A 20,063-nucleotide genomic window follows, 5' to 3' on the forward strand; every position below is an offset into this window, starting at 1 on the left:
TATTAGCAATATAAACTTCAAATACCTGCCCTAATATATTTCAGAGCTGTTGTGGAAAAATAGAAAGAGTTGAATCAGTCTAGGCTGAAATGGATTTGAATGTACTGACTCCGATACTATTACCAAGTCTTCAAAACTCTCTTGAGCGTCACTGTCTTCATTTGGCCCACTCTAGGGTGTTTTTAGCTTGTGCTCTTTGATAGAATGATGGAGACTCTGTATGTAAAGTGTGACCAAACATATTTGGCCAGGGTATGATTAACGCACCCATTAGCAAAACAATTCATAACCCCAAAGAACAAACTCATGGGAGAAAAACACACTCAACCCCCCCCCCCCGCCCACACACACACACACACAACCACTTAGAATGGAATATTTGGGGATCTGGGAAGGCAGCTCACTCTGTAAAGCACTTACTGGACCTCAGTGGCATCCCCAGCAGCCATATAAGGTCACACTTGTGATCCTAGCACTGAGGAGTGGAGACAGGGAGGTCCCTAAGGCTTGACAGCAGCCAGTGTAGCCAAGTGAGTTGCTTTGGGTTCATCAAGAAACTCAAAACCGAAAGCATACACTTATCGCATGCATGCGTACACTTGCATGTGCATACACATGCACACAAATTTTTAAAACATAAAAAGTTATAAAGAAGAAAAACTAAAACTTTCCAATTCTGTCTTTTCATACTCAAAAATATATGTGCTTGCTACTCTATTTTCTACCATTAATTGATACCAAGTAGCAAACCACCTCTAAAACTAGGATCACCAGAGCTTGAGATTTGTCTCAGTAGTTGGAGCACTTGCTGCTGTTCCAGAGGACCGGAGTTTGATTCCCAGCACCTGTGTCAGGTGGCTCTCAGTTAACTATCTGTAACTCTAGTTCTAGGGGTTCCAAGTTATTGCTTTAGCCTCTTCAGGCATTCACACATCCTTGTACATATGCACAAATGTACACATAAATAAAAATAAAACCTTTCAAATTAAGGCTAAGATTACCAGGGGTAAAGATTTTTCACTCAATTGCAGAGTTCTCCAGATTAGTTTATTTCTGTATCTCCACATTAGATCATGAAACGTTTTGTTTTCTACTTAAGAGCATTTGTTAGTTCAGTTCCAAAGTGTCACTCCAGAGAACATTGTCTCTTTTGTTTGTTTGGGTTTTTTGAGACAGAGTCTATATATCTCTGAATAACCTGGAACTTGCTATGGAGTGCAGGCTGATCTCGAGCTCACAGAGATGCCCCCTGCCCCCTGCCCTTCTAGGTTTACACGCGTATGCCACCATGCATGGCAATCATTTTTAGCTCTCTAATGCTGTCTTAACAGATTATTTTTCCTTCAGAGGATGTATGGGTCATAAAACCTTTAAATTTTTAAAAGATCATTTCAGCAAGAAAACATACACACACACAAACCACACACAACACACACAGACATACACAAAACACACGTGTGTGTGCACACACATGCACACACATACATGTGCACACACATGTGTATACACACACACATTCAGGTACCATTTCCTTCCATGACTTCAATTATACTCATTATTTCACATTTAATTTCAGTTTTCACTCTAAACCTAAAATTCCCGTAGCCTATAAGTATTATATGTGCATGTCCCAAAGACAATTCCAACTTAGGAGGTGAATGGCCACTCTTCCCAGGTATGTTCTGCTTCTGTGTTCCTTCCTCACACACAGAACTATTGAGGAGGCAGAAAGCACATCTCATTCCTACTTCTTTAAGAGATCTGTTTCTCTCATGACTTCACAGCTTCTGAGGATGGGTCTCACCATCTGACTCTTTACCAGCCCCTGTCTCTAGCCTCAGGTCCTCACAGTCCATCTTTCATGTGGATTTATAATTGACAGAATGTTCATTCTAAAACAGAGATCCATCTGTAACCTCTCCTCACATCATCATGGCTATAAAGTCCACGGTCAATATCACATGTATCTTTGTGATTGGTTGTTACTCCATTCATTCATAGCTCTTTGCAGCCTATGCCCCAGCCATAAACTCTGGAACTGTTCTGAAATCTTCCCACAAGAGTCAGTGAACTCTAGTGTAAGCTGCTGTTTGTCTATCATAGTTCCACGGTCCTCTTCCCCTAAGTCCTTCTCCGGCTTATTTCTAGTCATCTTTTATAAAAATTTAGACATGTCCCTTCCTGGAAGGCTTCCTAGACCTTTCTCCTCCTGGCCCAAGCCCCAGGCTGTGTCAGCCATGCTTCTAATAAACTCCAGTAACACATGGCACCTTACGGAGCAACCTAAGCTAGTAGCCTACAATAGTAGGATCTTCTATTACTCCATGGACTCATTACCCTCAGTTTTTATTATATCTCCCAGGGCATGTCAATAAATATTTGTTGAAAGCCTGGATGACAGATGGATATATTAATGAATTAGTTCCCTTAGAATAGAGAAAACCCCTACTTCAATAATACAGTATTTGCTAAAAACATTAGATAAAAACAGACTAGACTTGCCTTCAGGATCAGTTTATGAGCTAAAAAGGGGCTTTTGTATTTTTGTTTTCCTCATAAAATCTTCTGTTATTGTTTAACAAGAAAAAATCATGGGTGACATTATTATCCAGCTTTATGAACAAGAAGCACACAGCCTATTCTCAAAGACTCAAATGGCACTAAAACATGTGCCCAAAAATACCTTAAATAAACTGGGCTTGGTGGCGCACACTTTTAATCCCAGCACTTGGGAGGCAGCAGCAAACAGATCTCTGGGAGTTTGAGGCCAGGCTGGTCTACAGACTGTTTCAGGTCATCCATAGCTACACAGTAAAACTTGTCTCAAAAAACAAAATGAATATATGACATTCTAAGGCAATGGGTTTAATATGTTTGAAAGAAAAATTATTCTTACCACTTTATTTTGATACTAGATTTAAACATTATCAGTAAATATGAATCACTAATTCATGATGGAAAAGAAAGTTTAAAACATTAGCTAGTGGACTGCACACATGCTTTCTAAAACTTGCTTAAAACATTTCAACATCGGATTTTAAGGTTTTAGCTTTCTAGGAAACTAATTCTTATTTTATTCTGAGTCAGGTAACCCACAGTTCCACATATAGAGACTTTGGTTAAGCAGGTCTTGTCTAGCAGCCTCAGAACATACTTTCATTGCCAAGCTCTCGCCAAGGGATGCAATGTTCTCGGACTTTTTGTCCAGACACGCTTGCAGGCACTCCTTTTCTTTAGCCAGGTCATTGAGGGTTGCACCAAGAATGCTGATTTCTTCTCGCTGTGCAATATTTTGCCTCGTGAAATTATCTAGATAATTATAAAGGTGTTGTTTTAATCAAGATAGAATCTTTTTTCTAGTTAATCAGACTGAAATATTTTCCAGCTAGTTGTCCTATGTTACCCAATCACTTAAGAATGCTGTATCCCAAATAAAATCTTTTCTGTGATTACAACAATAGTGAACCTCAAACTTCTAAATGCCCATCAGTATAAAAGCACAATCAGTGTCTTTGAACTATAGCAAGGGGAGCTCAACTGCAGCATCTTATCAGACTGCTCTATATGGGGATGAAAGAGACAGAGGAACACTGAAGCGACCTACAGATTTTCTCCATTAATTTCCTCTCCCTTCTAGACTAGAAGGCATATTGAATATAAAGTTGACAACAAAATTTAATAAAATATTATATCAAATCAGTCTTAGAACCAATTGCTTCCCAATATTTCATTCTTCCTTATTTTTCTAAAATTTCTAAGAAAGTGAACTATCTGTGGTATCCTCTTTGTGAGAACTAACTCTGACAAGCCAATGTCAATGTTGAAGGCATGAATAACTTGTACAAAGCAGAGATTTTTAAACTGTGCTTTATCACCCAACTCTATTAGAACCACCTAGGAAATAGAAAATTGTATGCTTTCCATGGTCCTACTGAATAAAAAAAAAACTGATAGTGGACACAGCAACTTGTATTTTGGCAAGCACATGTGCCCTACACCCCCACAGTGGCTCTAATCCACAGTGGGTGGGAACTGCTGGAGAAGTAGATGCTCTAGGACAGCAGAATTACCCAGCATGAACCTTCAGCAAGTCTAGCTCCAGTGATCTCTGCTAGCCTTCTAAGAGACTGTGTCACAAACCAGAGTTTGAGAACCACTCTTCCAGGGCTCCAAGAAGAGTGTGCTGGCAGAACAGTCCTCTAGAACAGTGCCTATGGAGTTAATCCTGTCAAGAGCCATTCCATTCTATCATATACAGTACTTAACAATGGCAGCCTTTCTGTATGGGCAGTGATGACTCCCAGGCAACACACGTGTTTTGGTGTTTCTACATCTAAGTCTATTTCTACTGAAAACCAGTCAGCCTATCATCCAGCTATCATGGTGATGTCAACATGTCAATGTAGGATTCATCTGAGAGAATGGTCTCTTGGTATACCACATTTATTGATGTGGAAAGACACTTCTGACTTAGGAGTGGGAACATCATCTAGGCAATAGGCCATGAACTGTATAAAAGGTAGAGAAAGCAAGCTGAGCAGCAGGCATGCTCTGTTGCTTTCTTCTGCCTGTAGACATGACTGCAGCTGCTTTAAGATCCAACTGTCTTGACTTTCCTGCCACAATGAGCTAGTATTTTTGAGCTCTGAGCTAAGATAAGCCCTGCCTCACTTAAGATTCTTTTTGTCAAGAGTACTTTATCACAGCAAGAGAAAAAGAGACCATTAATATCCATGTCTTTAAAACTCTAGTAAGCTTTAGCTTGATGCCTTCATATCTCACTGGAGCTACCACTTTGTTTTCTTGACACTTTCTATTTCACTGTATATTGCTTGATTGAATTTTTTGTTTTGTTTGTTTTTGAGACAGGGTCTCATGGCATAACCCTAGCAGCAGGCTTGGGACTTGTTGGAACTCCGATTTCAACCTCCAAATGCTGAGACTGTGGGTATGAACTACCATGATGAATTCTTGCTAATTTTTAATTGTTTGGAATTACAAATAAAATCACTTGGATAAAGTTTCCTACATGTGTTGATGACATCACACCTAACTCTTCTTAGAAGTACCAGGTAAATTTTTGTTGGGCTTATGAAAGACAAAATTATTTCTAATATTTGGAATTTTCAGAAAAAATATCCTTCCCTAGAGAAGAACACACCAATTGATTATCCAATACAAAATGTCTCAAGAGCCTAGCCCTTTAATTTGTGTAGCCATATATACATATACATATACACACATATACATGTATGTGTAAATATACATGTATAAATGTATGTATATATGTATGTACATATATATATATATATATATATGTGTGTGTGTGTGTGTGTGTGTGTGTGTGTATGTGTATAAATGGCTATATATATATACACACAAGGCTCCAGACTTTCCTGTTCTTTCCCACTTCTATTTGAATTCCCATTCATTCCTGAATCACTGCTTCCTCCACCAATAACACTCCAAGCTTTGCTTGTCACTGTCACCAAAACAGCCAGGGAGCTAAAGCCGACTGACAGTTTTTAGTTCCATGTTATTGCATTTTCCAAAAGTCTCTGATAAGAGACCACAACCTTTGCTTTAAAACACCTTTCTTTCCTGCCTTCCAAATAGATACACGTCGGGGTGTGGTTTTTTTTTCCATATTCTTTGGCTTCTTATCCTGTTTTGGATTCTCTTGTCCTTATTCTCTGCTTTTTCCCCCTCCCCCAGGTGACTTCATGGTTTTAAAATACCCAATTATATAAGGTATCTTTTTATATTATCTTTCATATTGTCTCTAAATATTTCATGTCTCAATCAGTAGCAAATCCATTTACCTAGCTACTCATGCTAACATTTACTAAACAACAGAAAGGAGTTTTAAGGAATTATTTTTGAGATTATAATGTAATTACATCATTCACCACCCTTTCCTTTCTTTCCCTCAACCTCCCACATAGTTGCCTTGTTGTGTTTCAAATTTATGGCCTTCTGTTTTTAACTGTTGTTATGTATATGTATGTGTATAAATATTTGAATTCAACCTGCTTAGACCATATAGTGTTATTCGTATGCATGTTTTCAGGGCTGACTATTTGGTATTGGATAATCAATTGGTACACACTCCTCTGGTAAAGAAGATTTTTCCTGAGAATTCCAAATACTAAAAATAATTTCCATTTTGGTTTTCCAAGATAGGATTTCTCTGTATAGCCTTGGCAGTCCTGGAACCAGACCAAAACCAGGCTGGCCACAAACTCAGAGATCTGCCTGCCTCTGCCTACCAAATGCTGGGATTAAAGGCATATGTTACCACTGCCTGGCCCTAACTTTCTCTTCTTCAGTCTTCCATAATCCAGACAAAAACTTATCTGCTGCTTGTAATAGCAATAAGATGTTCCCATCAAAATAAACGAGAGTTTTTAATTAAAGCAATTTTTTATAAAATCAATACTATTGTAGATATAACTAAATATGTGAACATTTTCTACCCAAAGTGAAAATACATATATGTCACAATGCCTTTCAATAGCTGTGAGTAAGCTACAATATTATACAAATAGAATGAGATTATAATTAATTATCATACAGAAAAAGGGGCTGTGGCTTTAACTATCTCTTGATTGATGAAATTCAAGTCTTAGCTGAGTAGTTTGGGTTCTAAATTTAAGCTTTAAAATGTTACAGTCAAATAAAGCTGCATTTTCCATTATCTTATTCATAAACTTACGGCTAAGGGCCTCTCCCTAAGTGAGTGTGTGTGTGTGTGTGTGTGTGTGTGTACTTTGTGTATTTACTTTGCATATACTTTATATATGTATATACACTTTAGTTGTAATATAGAAAAATGTATATTTCTACCAAACTTAAAACGAAAAAACAGTAACAGAAAAAAAAACTTACCAATTTTTTCATCCAAGCACATAATTTTCTCCTGAGTAAGCTGTAGTTCATATTTTTTCTTAGCAAGGTGTCGCTGAGTATCAGAAAGATCTTTTTCTGTGTTTTCATATAAAAGTCTGAAAATATTTTAATAATAAAAACTAATTCTGGAATTTTTATGTTTTGTCAATGTTTAGTATATTTAAATCCAAAAGCTCTTAAGGACACGAATATGTTTTCCCTCTTAATACTGTCATTCTTATGAAACCACACTATAGGAAATTTGCAAAATAAGGAGCTGGGCTAGAAAGATAGCTTGGCCAGTAAAATGCCCTCTGCGGAGACAAGAGGAATGAGTTCAGATCCCCAGTACCCAAATAACAGGCTGGCTGAGAAGCATCTACTTGTAAGCACTGGGGATGGGAGAGGGCAAGGAAAGGCAGACTCCTGGAGCTCACTGGTCAGACAGCCTACCCAACTCGCAAAGAGAAAGGCCGGAACTCAAAAGTAGGTGGAGAGCAACCGAGGAGGGCTCCCAAAGGTGACTTCTGACCTACACACACACAATTTTTGCTTTGCTGTGTTTTGCTATGCACATTTTAGCATTATCATATTATAAAGATAACTGAAACACATCTTACCTATACTCAATATTTAGTATCTTTAAATCTTACAAAGCAGCTCTCCAGAGTGTGGTTTTCTGGCTGAAAACTATCACTTGAGTGATAATCATGTACTTTGAAGCAGGATCACGGATTCCTTGTTATCAAACTTTTAGGTTTATCCTGGGTTTTCACCTTGACAACTAAGTCTGCCATGAACAGCATTTTATTTACTCCACACACATTGTCTGGCATGTATAAGAACCCTGGCACTAGAAGCTGAGGAAGCAGTAGTGAACTAAGTTGCCATTGTCTATACCCTCAGGAAGTCCATAGTCCCCAAGTGTAGAAGTAAAGGGACCTCCATTCTTGATATATGGAAGTCCACTCACCAAGCTCACACTCAGGCATCTTAATGATAATAGGAAGCCACTTTATTTTTGTTCGTTTGGTTTGTTGGTTTGGTTTTATGAGACAGGATTTTTTCACATAGTCTGAGCTGTCTAGGAACTTGCTCTGTAGACTAGGCTGGCCTTGAATTGAGAGATTCAACTGCCTCTGCCTCCTAAGTGCTGAAATTAAAGGCATGTGCCATCACTGCCTGACAATTTACATATATGACAAAATGTATAGTAATTTGTATAGGATGTCTACCTGTACATAATCAGAGTCATAGCATGTATATAGTCATAGTGGGTTTGTCTGACTAGGTGGCCTACAAAAGAAAAGGATGCTACAAGATATCTTTATCACAGAGGGTAAGACTAAAATAGTCCATATAAGGCCACTGAGCTATGCCACTAGTGTAAGAACAGAATCTGGTGGTTGTTAAAAGCTTCAGGGAACTCTTCCTTGTGAAATTCCTAGTCAAAGTTGGTTCAAGTTAGATGCATGAAATTGTGTGACACTGACAAAACTTCTCTGGAGACACCACTCTCAGTCCAGGCAAAAGCCCATGCTCAGAATCAGTCCTGATGGAAAAGATCCCCCATCCCAAGTCACAGATTGGATTAGGGAACAATGCACTTTTAATAAGAGGTCAAACTAAATTAGATACCCCCAAATTCCAGAGTACAGCACTAACAGAAACTTTAAAACAGATGTTATTTAAATACAATCATAAAATAGAACACAAAATCAAAAGACAACATTTTAAAATATAATCACAAAATTAAACTAATATTAAGACTTTTAAAAGAACAAAGCTCAACAGACACGTTAACAGATAAAGCTAAAGAGACAACTGGCAAAATGGGGCAAACAAATCAGAGGAAATCACCTTTATTAAGAACACAGGTAAGAAGGTGAGAAACAGAGGGAAAGAGACATAAAGATGGAAATGTGAAGGTCTGTTATCTACCAAATCAAAATCAAAGAAAAAGACTCAAGGCAATGTTCAAATTAATGGTGGTTAATAAAAGATGAACTCTTAGAATAAGGAAGCACTAATCTGAATCTATTGTGGCAAATTTAAATAGATAGAAGTAAAGAACGTCAAAGGAATGAAAGGAGGGTAGGCATAGATTAACAAAAACTAAGGATATGCAAATATTATGGAACCCCACTTGCAAGTGAGCTAATTAAGAATATAATAACAGGAGCTATAGAGGTAGAAACACTTGTTGCTCTTGCAGAGGAGTCAAGTTCAGTTCCCAGCACCCAGAAGTGGTTCACATCCATTCCTAACTCCAGTTCAAGAGAGCTAATGTCTTCTTTTGACCTCCATGGGCACCAGACACACATGTGGCACATAGGCATACATGCAGACAAAATACTCATAAACATAAAAGAATATCACAAGAATGACAAAAGATGTTTGAACAGAGGTATCCTGTGTGAACCGACATGCTCCAGAAGACATGGCTTATTAAATGAAACTCTTAATGTTAGGCCTAGTGTTGTTTCTCTAAATGGTCATGTTGTCAAATTGTCTTCTAAATTTTTGTTTGTTTAATCCAGAGATATGAACTATTCCCAACCTTTGGCTCGGAAGCTTCTTGCTGCAGTGCATAGTTGGTTGTTAATGCAAAGGCTCCTACCTGCTCAGGGTGTTGAGAATAAGTGACTTGGGATGCTTAGGGAACATCATGAAAGAAAAGGTAGGGAGAATGTAAGAGGGTGGACAGGAGTGCAGCAAATGCTGTCTTCAGGACATTATATGAGATTGAACACATGAACTCACAACTATGCTTACCCACATAAGATCAAACCAATTAAAAATTCTAACATGGTGGTGCGAGTGACTCCCAAGGCCAAACCCCTAGCCAAGGATCTACTGGCAGTTGATTGCTACTATGAGAGGGAGACACACCTTTTTTTTCCAGGGGTGGCTGTTGGCAGTTTGTCTATGTCCCCAGCAGACAGCACCATGGCCATGTGCACACTGGCAGCACTGACTGGGTGTACTGAATAAGTGTGTGTGCACTCTCGAGTGTGCGTGTGCGTGCGTGTACTTGGAGGAAGGGAGCAGAAGAGTTAGCTATGGAATTTTCAAGTTAAAAAAAAAAGAACTTGACAGGGAAGTAAATTTCACTAAAAACACTATACAAATAGTAAAAATATAATACATACATATACATCAAAGTGAAATTCTTCAATGTCAAGTAAAACGCTTAAAGTCAGAATTAATGAGAACAGGGGAAACAAATTACACTGCAAGAATGGAGCCATACTCATAACCAGTAAATGAGTGGGTTCTTCCTTACATTTGTAGCCCCAAACTGAAAACAATCAAGATGTGCTTTCTTGCTTTCATGGTACCAGAAGGCACCAAGAATGCCTCCAAAGGAGGGAGGCAGCCAACAGTCCTACACAGTGATGATGCCTATAATCCATATCAATGGGCACCATGGCATGCAAACCCTAGAGTGCAGTAGTGGCACACATAGCTTGGTGGTAACCATCAACTCTCTAATTGGACTTAAGACCCACTGAGCAAGATGGAAACCATGCCTAGGACTGGAAACCTAGCTAATTATTCAGTGCTAATGAAGTCATGGCTATTGGAGCAGAATCTACACTCACTAATTTACTAAATCAGTATAATCCTCGACAATCTATAAACATCTGTCCTCATACCCACACTTCACCCCTCATCAAGATTTCTCTTTACAACAGATAGATACCATTACAGCACAAGTGATAGAAATGCAGAACTGTGCCAAAAGATACATCTACAAACAGTCCCATACCAAAGACTCAGGGAACATTGCAGAAGAGGGGGCAAAACGGTTGTAAGAGTCAGAGGCTCAGGTGTGAGACTGTGTCACCTAGTAACATCAGAAGCTAGACTCATGAAGTCTCACCAACACGACCACTCACATGCGATCCAAACACGTATGACACCCATGGACTCGCCATGGTAGATGGAGAAGCCCACAGGCCTCAAACCTACACAAGGGCAACTGAGGCACACTGGGAGTCAGAGAGATGGTATTCCCTTAGGAAAGAGCACACTAATTGGCTGTCCAGTGCCCATCAGTCAGCCCTGAAAACATACATACAAGTAACATTATGCAGACTAGAGAGGTTATACTTAGCAATATATATATATATATATATGTGTGTGTGTGTGTGTGTGTGTGTGTGAATATACACATATGCATGCAATAAGTTCGTGAAAATAAGAGGGTTATATGGGAGGGTGTGGAAAGAGAAAATGTTAAAATCTCAGAGATAAAAGAACAAATTGCCACATCAGGAGAATAGTTAAACTAGTGTGGTATAATCATCCCTTGAGTATTATTCAGCAGTAAAAAGTGACTTTTAAAATTGGGTGGGCAATTTTATTTTGCTTTTCAAATTTCACATTCCAGCATGTTCAGGTATCTTTTAGAGCAGTGGTTCTCAACTTTCCTACTGCTGTGACCCTTTAATACAGAGTCTCTATGAACACCACACATGTGGTCCCAATAAAAACTTTTAGATGGATTTACACGGTATTATTCTGACTTTTTAAACTTACCACAGAAACTCTTATCTGTATGACTATATCGATACGATTTTTGAAATGATAAAATTATAAGATAGGTTAGTGAGTGCCAGACATAAGATACTTGGAGGTAAGAAAATGAGATCTAACTATGAGAAGTACCACAGAGAATAACTTTATAGAGGTAATTCTGTATCTTTACTATGGTGACTGATATATTTATATGATAAAATAACATAGAATTATATGCACATTTGTGCCTATGTAGATTTCCTGATTTTGATTTTATAATCTAATTATGTAAAATATGATACTGGTAAAAATGGGCAAAGGATAAATGGACTTTTCTATATTTTCCAACTCCTTATAAGTTTTATTTTAAGGTATTAAATTCCAAGGTCTAGACCACGCAAGTAAATTATTAAGTTAAAAAAATAATCTATGGGAGCAGAAATCAGGTAACACTAATTTTTTACAAAAGTTCTGTAAAGGGGGCTGGAGAGATGGTGTGCTGGCTACTTTTATGTCAGCTTGGCACAAGCTAGAGTCATCTGAGAGAAAATAGTTTCAGGTGAGAAAAGGCTTCCACAATATCCTGCTATAAGCAAGCTTGTAGGGCATTTTCTTGATTAATGATTGACGTGGGAGGGCCCAATCCATTATGGATGGAGCACCCTCAAGGAGGTGGTCGTAGGTTCTAAAAGAAAGCAGGCTGAGCAAGCAAGGGGGAGGAAGCCAGTAAGCAGCATCCCTCCCTGACTCTGCATCAGCTCCTCCTCTAGGTCCCTGCCCTGTTTGAGTCTGGTTCACAACCATCTGTAATTCCAGTTCCAGGGAGTTCCATTCACAGACCTGATTAACTTCTGACTTCCACAGGCACCAGATGTGCATGTGGTGCACACACATACACACAGGTCAAACACATAAACATAAAATGAAGCAAATACATCTAAAAGTTATAAAAAGTTTCATTTACTTTATCAAGAAGCACACACACAGATACAAATCTGACAAAATATATGTTATAAAAAACAAAAGGGGTAGTTATTTCTCACACAGAAAAAGAATAAAAAATATGAAACTATATAGTCATCTAAATAGACAAATTAATAAATCACAACTAACTAAACCAAATCTTCGAGCAGACATGCAGAGATCTGATGATAGTAAGTTCCTGCATGTCCAAGCCTTGGGGGTTCTCAAAGCAGCAGGCATTCAAGACCATCCTCCAATCAAAGTCAGCCTGAAAGTCACGAGATACTCTCAAATCAAATAAAATAATCTTAACTAGTCCAGAATCTTGTGATTCAAGTGTCAAAAAACTCACCAGAGAAAATCCCCCAAGATATTTGGCTAAGCTACCTAATGTGTTTTCTCATATGCCCATTTTTTTTTGTTTTGATTTTTTACATATTCACTTTACATCCCAATCACTGCCCCCCTTCCAGTCACCCCCTCCCACGATCCTTCCCCCCATCCCCTCTCCACTTCTCTGAGCTGGTGGGAGCCCCCTTGGTATACCCCCAATCATGGCACTTCAACTTTTTGCTAGGCTAGGCACTTTCTTTACTACTGAGGCCAGACAAGGCAGCTTATCTAGAACATATGCCATATATAGGCAACAGCTTTTAGGATAGCCCTCCATTCCAGTTGTTCAGGACCCACATGAAAGTTAAGCTACACATCTGTTACATATGTGCTGAGAGACCTAGGTCCAGATGTGCATTCATATGCCCATTTTTGCATACTAAAAACATCTACTCAATTGGCAAGGTGGCTCAGTAGGTAAAGGCACTTAGCGCCCAGGCTAAGGCTCGGGTCCCTAACCTGCATTTGACCTCTCAGCATGCACTGTGGCACATGCACACACACACACTCATCAGCATCATCAACATCAAAGATAGTTTTAAAAACCCTTCATCTATGTGCAACCTGGACAGAAGACTTCCAACTAAGACTTTCAAAAGAACTGAAGGATCTCAAAAACACGTACACACCTGTTTATGCACAGCTGCTACCAAGCTGTGGAAAGAGTGAGGAGAATGTACATGTACAGGGGACAACATGGCTCAGCAGGCAAGGAAAAGCACTGGTTGCACAGGCCTAATGGACCAAGGTGGATCACCAAACTTCCCTACTTTGAAGGCCTTACAAAATGGAACAATCACAAATTAAAGAACCTGGGGACAACTTGCCACTGCCTCATGGTGAAAGACAAGCCTAGGAGGCAGTCATGGCAACGGGGGCCGGGGGAGGGGAGGGCCCTGTAGTGGGTAGTCATGGAGAGGGAGGAGCTGGGATGTTGACTAGTAAGTATTTCAGACAGCAGGGAGGTCAGTGGGGGACTTCATTCTAGGGATGGAATTTTAAACAGGATGAAAGAAAAATAAGCTGTTAATTTTATTCCATTGTCAAATTGGGCTTGTTTAAGATGCTTTCTTAAAAAATAGTATCTCTCTCAAACACTGAAACTCCTACTGTTAGACCAGTTAGTGGGGCTGGCTCAACAGTCAAAAGCAAGCCCTGCTCTTGGACCTGTTTGGTTCCCAGCACTCACATGGTGTGCCTACAACTACCAATAGCTCTGGCTCTATGGACATTTGAGATCTCTGACCTCACAGGCACCTAGAATCTGTATATATATCCATATACAGACACACAGACACATATAAACATGACTTGGCGGGAAGGTTGGGACAGGATTTCTCTGTGTAGCCCTGGCTGTCCTGGAATTCACTCTATAGCAGGCTGCCCTTAGCCTCAGATCTACCTGCTTCTGCCTCCCAAAGACTGGGATTAAAGGCTCAAGCATAATTAAAAGAAAACAAATCTTAAAAAAAAAAAATAAACAGAGTGGTTAAACTATGCCTTTAGTCTCAGAACTTGGGAGCATGGCAGGCAGATTTCTATGAGTCCTAGACCAGCCAGGGCCATACAGTGAGACCCTGTCTCAAACATTAGTTAACCAGGTTAGTACAGGTGTACAAGTGAACATGCGTAAATATCAATGAACTATTTTTGAGACTTAGGAAAGCAAGCAGAAAAGCATTTTTGTGTCTATTCCGTGGTAATTCTAAATCTACTACATGGCTTTCTTTCTTTATACAGTCTTATTTTCAAAAATCATCTAGCATTTAGTTCAGAAGTATTTTCCATTACTGCTTGACTGCAAACATTTTTACCCAATTCTTAGAGAACTTCACTGAGACCTGTATTAATTAATATAAAAAGTTAAATAACCAAATAAAATATCTACAAAGGACGTGAACAGACAATACACAAAGAAGCTCTAGAAATGGCTCAAAAAGGTACTAAAAGGGTACATTAGGAAATCAGAGACAAACAATAATAAATATTCACTAGAAGGCAGAACAGTAACAACAACAAAAACCCGCTTATACAACTGCTGTCAAGTGGGGTTCTAGAAGAAATTAAGAATTAGATAAAATTATAATAGTAATTGTCTTAGTCAGGGTTTCTATTCCTGCACAAACATCATGACCAAGAAGCAAGTTGGGGAGGAAAGGGTTTATTCNGCTTACACTTCCATACTGCTGCTCATCATCAAAGGAAGTCAGGACTGGAACTCAAGCAGGTCAGGAAGCAGGAGCTGATGCAGAGGCCATNGAGNNATGTTCTTTACTGGCTTGCTTGCCTTGGCTTGCTCAGCCTGCTCTCTTATAGAACCCAAGACTACCAGCCCAGAGATGGTCCCATGCACAAGGGGCCTTTCCCCCTTGATCACTAATTGAGAAAATGCCTTACAGTTGGATCTCATGGCAGCATTTCCTCAACTGAAGCTCCTTTCTCTGTGATAGCTCCAGCTGTGTCAAGTTGACACAAAACTAGCCAGTACAGTAATATATCTTAATTTTTCAACAGTATAAACTATTATCATATTAGATTTATAAGAATCTAGAATCACTGGATGGTAGCTTCCTATCCACAATACTTACTTTAATGGTATAGGGCTTAATTTTTTCTGAGAACTCTAAGAAGACAAGCATCAGAAATTATAGTTATATTATTGAATAAACAATCATTGCAGAAAACTATTTGGACATTTCTTGTCCAGTTAAAGACATACTTATCATGTAGCCCCAAAATTCCACTACTGACCCTCCAAAATAAAAAAAAAAAAAGATGGCTATAAGCCAACAACATGTACAGGTGCTAGAGACAGCTCAGAGGTTAAGAGCACTTGGTGCTCATAGAGAGAAGCTGATGTGCTGTATGGCTCAGCACTTGTATGGCAGCTTGCACCTGTCTCTAACTCCAGTTCCAGAGGATCTGATGCCCTTGTCTGGCCTCCATAGTAACTGCACACGCGTGATGCACAGACATAATGCAGGCAATATGCTCATATACACAAAACAAAAATAAGTAAAAAACAAAAGATTTATACAAAAAATATATACACATCTTATTCCTTACAGTAAAAAAAACCAAAGTAATTAACCCGAACATTCACCAGCTGAAGGAATACGTGTAGTTTTATCAATTCCACAGGACAATACTTAGCAATTTAAAAAATATTAAATCACTTACATAAGTGATAACACAGATGACTCTAAACAGCATTGTGTTGCAAAAATAAGACATATTTTTGAAAAGCATATTATCCTAGTAACATGTAGACACTTTTAGTTTCCTGCCCCAAAGGACCATAAAATGACTGTGTAAGAAGTCCATGCAGAGAAATTTTAATAAACAATAAATAGTTTCCTCAGTCTTTAAAAGAATCAGCAGGCCAGGTGCTGGCGGCGGCGCACGCCTTTAATCCCAGTAAAAAGGCAGAGGCAGGAAGATTTCTGTGAGTTCAAGGCCAGCCTTGTCTACAGAGCAAGTTCCAGGACAGTCAGGGCTACACAGAGAAACCCTGGATGGGGGAGAGGGCAGGGTAGTGGAGAGAGGGAGGGAGAGGAAGAGAGAGAGGGAGAGGGAGAGGAAGAGGAAGAGAGGGGAGGAAAAAGTTCTGTCAAAAATGTAACTTTCTTGATATTAGTCATAAACATATAGTAGAGAATAAAAACATAAAGCAAGCATATTGAGTATGTTGTATTTTAAAATATGAGGTACATTAAGGATTAATATGTATAACTCAAAAGGAGTTTTCTAGCCATCCTAGAAATCAGCATGTAAGTTTCTAGAAGGAAATTTAAAATAAATCTACCATACTCCCCAGTTATACAATTCCTGAGGACTTACCACAAGGAATCTAAGCCAAAGTATCCCAGAGATTCTTGCTACTGTGTCTACTGCAGCACTCTCCGAAGTATCCCAGAGATTCTTGCTACTGTGTATACTGCAGCACTCTCCGAAGTAGTTATGGGAAATGTATGGAACCAACTAAGTGCCCATCAACAGGAATGGATAAAGAAAATATGGTATACCCACACAGTGGAATTTTATGCAGTCATAAGAAAGAATGAAACNACATTTGCTGTAGGAAAATAAAATCAAATAAGGGCCATTATATTAAATGAATTGTTAGACCCAGAAAAACAAATATCATATTGCTTCTCGTCTGTAGACTCTAGATTTTATACAGATGCATAAAATCATGAATGAATCATGACATGAAAGTAGAAGCAAAGTGTCTTGAGGGACAATGGGGCTAATAAAGAGAGAAGGGGAAAGTAGGCCTGTGTGAGAAAAAAGAAATATGTATATAAATATATATATATATATATATATATATATAAACATATACTGACCATATATATGTGTGTGTGTTCATAAAAATAGCCTTATGAAACCTAATATTATGCTTAATGAATAAATGTCAATTACGGGGAGAGAGGCACTGCATATAAGTGAGACAATTCTCCAAAGAGTACACACCATAACCAGGAAGTACAGAAACCAAAGAGGACATACCATAACCAGGAGGTACAGGAACCAAAGAGGACATACCATAACCAGGAAGTACAGGAAATGGTACTCAGGTCATGACACATTATGGAAATACAAATCCAAACCCCAATGTGATGCCTCGCACCTTCTAGAATGACCCCCCAAAACAACAGAAAATAACAAATGTTCACACGAATACGTAGAAATTGCACCCCTTGCACACTGTTAGGGTAGAAGTAAGATAGAGCCCCTCTGAAAACAAGGGTTACACAAACACAAACCCAGACATATCTTGGGAGAGAGGCTCTTAATTGTAAAGATGCCTCCATTAGATTGGCTTGCAATCAGATAGCATTTTCTTGATTAGTAACTGATGTGGGAAGGTCCAGGCCACTGTAGGTGGGCCACCCTAGGTAAGTGGTTATGGTGTAGATAAGCTAGGAAACTGAATGAGTCACGGGGACAGGGGACAAACTGGTAAACAGCATTTCCCAATGGGCTCTGCTTCAACTTCCCTCAACGGACTGTGACCCAGGGTAGATAAGCCAACTAAAACCTTTCTTCCCCAAGTTCCTTTTGGTCATGGTTTTTATTACAACAATAGGAAGCAAGCAAGTTAAGATAGCCAGTTTAGTGTTTCATTCTCAAAAATAAAAACAAATTTCTTTAACAACATGGCATGTCAGGATGATGGCCGAGGTCTGTGATCCCAGAAATCAGTAGGCTGAGGCAGAGCAAAACAAAGAAAAAAGAAATAACAACAACAAAAATCAGTAACAAATACAGTATGGCAGAAAAGAGTCCAGCCTTCATCTTTCTAACACACACACACACACACACACACACTCACACCTGAGACATCTGGAGGCCCTAAGAACAAGTATCAGCCATGTATGGGCTGCTGCCTGGATCACCAATGGCCTACTCTGCATGAGAAATTGGCAGCTTTCACCATGAAATTACCACCGTCAATTCCCACCACAAGTCAGTCAGCTAAATGGGGAGAAGCTGCTATGGCCTTTCTCTCAAAAAGGAGTCATTATTGTCTACTGCCCTTGGGCTGTGACCACTCCTCCAATGTCCACATGTGTTTCAAACCACAGAGTAATAAGCAACATAGGCTTGCTTGCAGCTCAGATACCAGAAGCAGCACTTCCATGTGCTGTGCATGTTGTGCATACACATATGTGCATGTGTGGTGCATACACCCTGCACACTATAACTGTACCAGTGCTCCACAAACACCCAGGAGCAGATATCTGGTATGGAAGCAGGGTGAGCTAGCTGATGCCCTGAGCTCTAGAGTCACTGCCACTCCACACATTTCACTTTCACACGGAGTTCCCCAGTCACCCTACAAAGATCACTACCAGTGTTGCAGCAAACACATCTGTGCATCCATCCTTAGAGCAAAAGCAGCCAAGCACAAGGATACTGGACCTGGGTTCTGGGGCCAGGCATGTCCACATATACCGCACAGGTGTCAAGACAGATGTCCTCATTCATAGTCTCTCCTTGGAAAAAAGAGAGAATGAGGGGAAGATCTGTCTGTGATAGCATCAGCATCACTCAGACACCTACAGCCATGGCTGCTGAGGACATGTGCCTATAGCCTGTGCTGCCACCAAGCACAACTGGCACACTGGTGAAGTCTGGCAGCTGTGCCTTCTCATGCCCACTGCATGAACTGGATTCTGTACTCACTACTGTGTGACTATGCTTCCCTATTGAAACTCAGTGACAAAGGTACAGACATTAACTCAAACCAAGAACCATGAGAAAAAAAAATGTGACAAAAGCCCTCCCAAAATATAAATCTAGAAGCTACATGACCAAAAATTCAAAATAAATTATTCAAGCAGTTAATCAAGCTATAAGAGAACATAAATAGACACGTTAATGAAATCAGGAAAATAACACACAAATAAAATATTCACCAGACAGACTACAAGTATTGCTAGGAGCCCAACAGAAATCTGACTTGAAGCAGAAATAAGGAGTAGAAGAAGTGAGGCAGCACCAGCAGCCGCCTTGATGAAGCAGAAGAAACCAGCGGTAAGCTCCCAGCCACGGTGCCTAGAAAACTGCAGAGAAGCAGATGAGTGAGGAGGCGCTGAGGACTACTCCGGAGAGCTAACAGTCACCTGCAGGAGTGTAGAGAAGATGCAGACACCTAAGGAAACACTGACTGGGACTCTGTACTTCTGGAGAAAATATAAACATCTAGATATGAACTTCACAAGCCTCTTAGCAAAACCAGGCATGGTATTACACAACACAGATCAAAACTGCAATATCACTTCACTCCTGTAAGGACAGCTACCATTTTATTTTAGTTTTGTACTAATTTTGGTTTCTTTTTATTTCTTGTTTTTAAAGCCCTCCCTCTTCTCCTCCCAGTTCCTTCCTACCTTCCCTCCATTCAGACTTCCTTTTTGTCTCTCATTAGAAAAGAGCAGGCAGGCCGGGCGTGGTGGTGCACGCCTTTAATCCCAGCACTCGGGAGGCAGAGGCAGGCGGATTTCTGAGTTCGAGGCCAGCCTGGTCTACAAAGTGAGTGCCAGGACAGCCAGGACTACACAGAGAAACCCTGTCTCGAAAAACCAAAAAAAAAAAAAGAAAAGAGCAGGCTTCTAAAGAGAAAATTGAATTATAAAAATATTATAAAACAAAAACTATCACATCAAAGTTGGACAAGACAGACCAACAGAAGGAAACAAGCCCAAAAGAAAGCACAAGAATCCGAGCCCCACTCATTCACACAGGAAGGGGTCCCATAAAAACACTAAGCTGGAAGCTGTAATCTA

At 39.5% G+C, this 20,063-nt stretch overlaps 1 protein-coding gene across 3 annotated transcripts in view; it reads right to left on the bottom strand.

Moving 5' to 3' along the window:
* Tsga10 (testis specific 10) overlaps positions 1-20,063 on the bottom strand; it is a 98,794-nt gene that overhangs the window by 45,138 nt on the left and 33,593 nt on the right. For all 3 annotated transcript variants that reach the window (XM_021170040.2, XM_021170082.1, XM_029481930.1), the window contains exons 10-11: positions 6,889-7,004; positions 3,155-3,309 (exon numbers count right to left, since the gene is read on the bottom strand). In XM_021170040.2, the coding sequence (XP_021025699.1) occupies positions 3,155-3,309; positions 6,889-7,004 (271 nt within the window). The remainder of the gene's footprint in view (positions 1-3,154; positions 3,310-6,888; positions 7,005-20,063) is intronic.

Source organism: Mus caroli, chromosome 1 (assembly GCF_900094665.2).
Source record: "Mus caroli chromosome 1, CAROLI_EIJ_v1.1, whole genome shotgun sequence".
NCBI classification, from domain to species: Eukaryota; Metazoa; Chordata; class Mammalia; order Rodentia; family Muridae; genus Mus; species Mus caroli.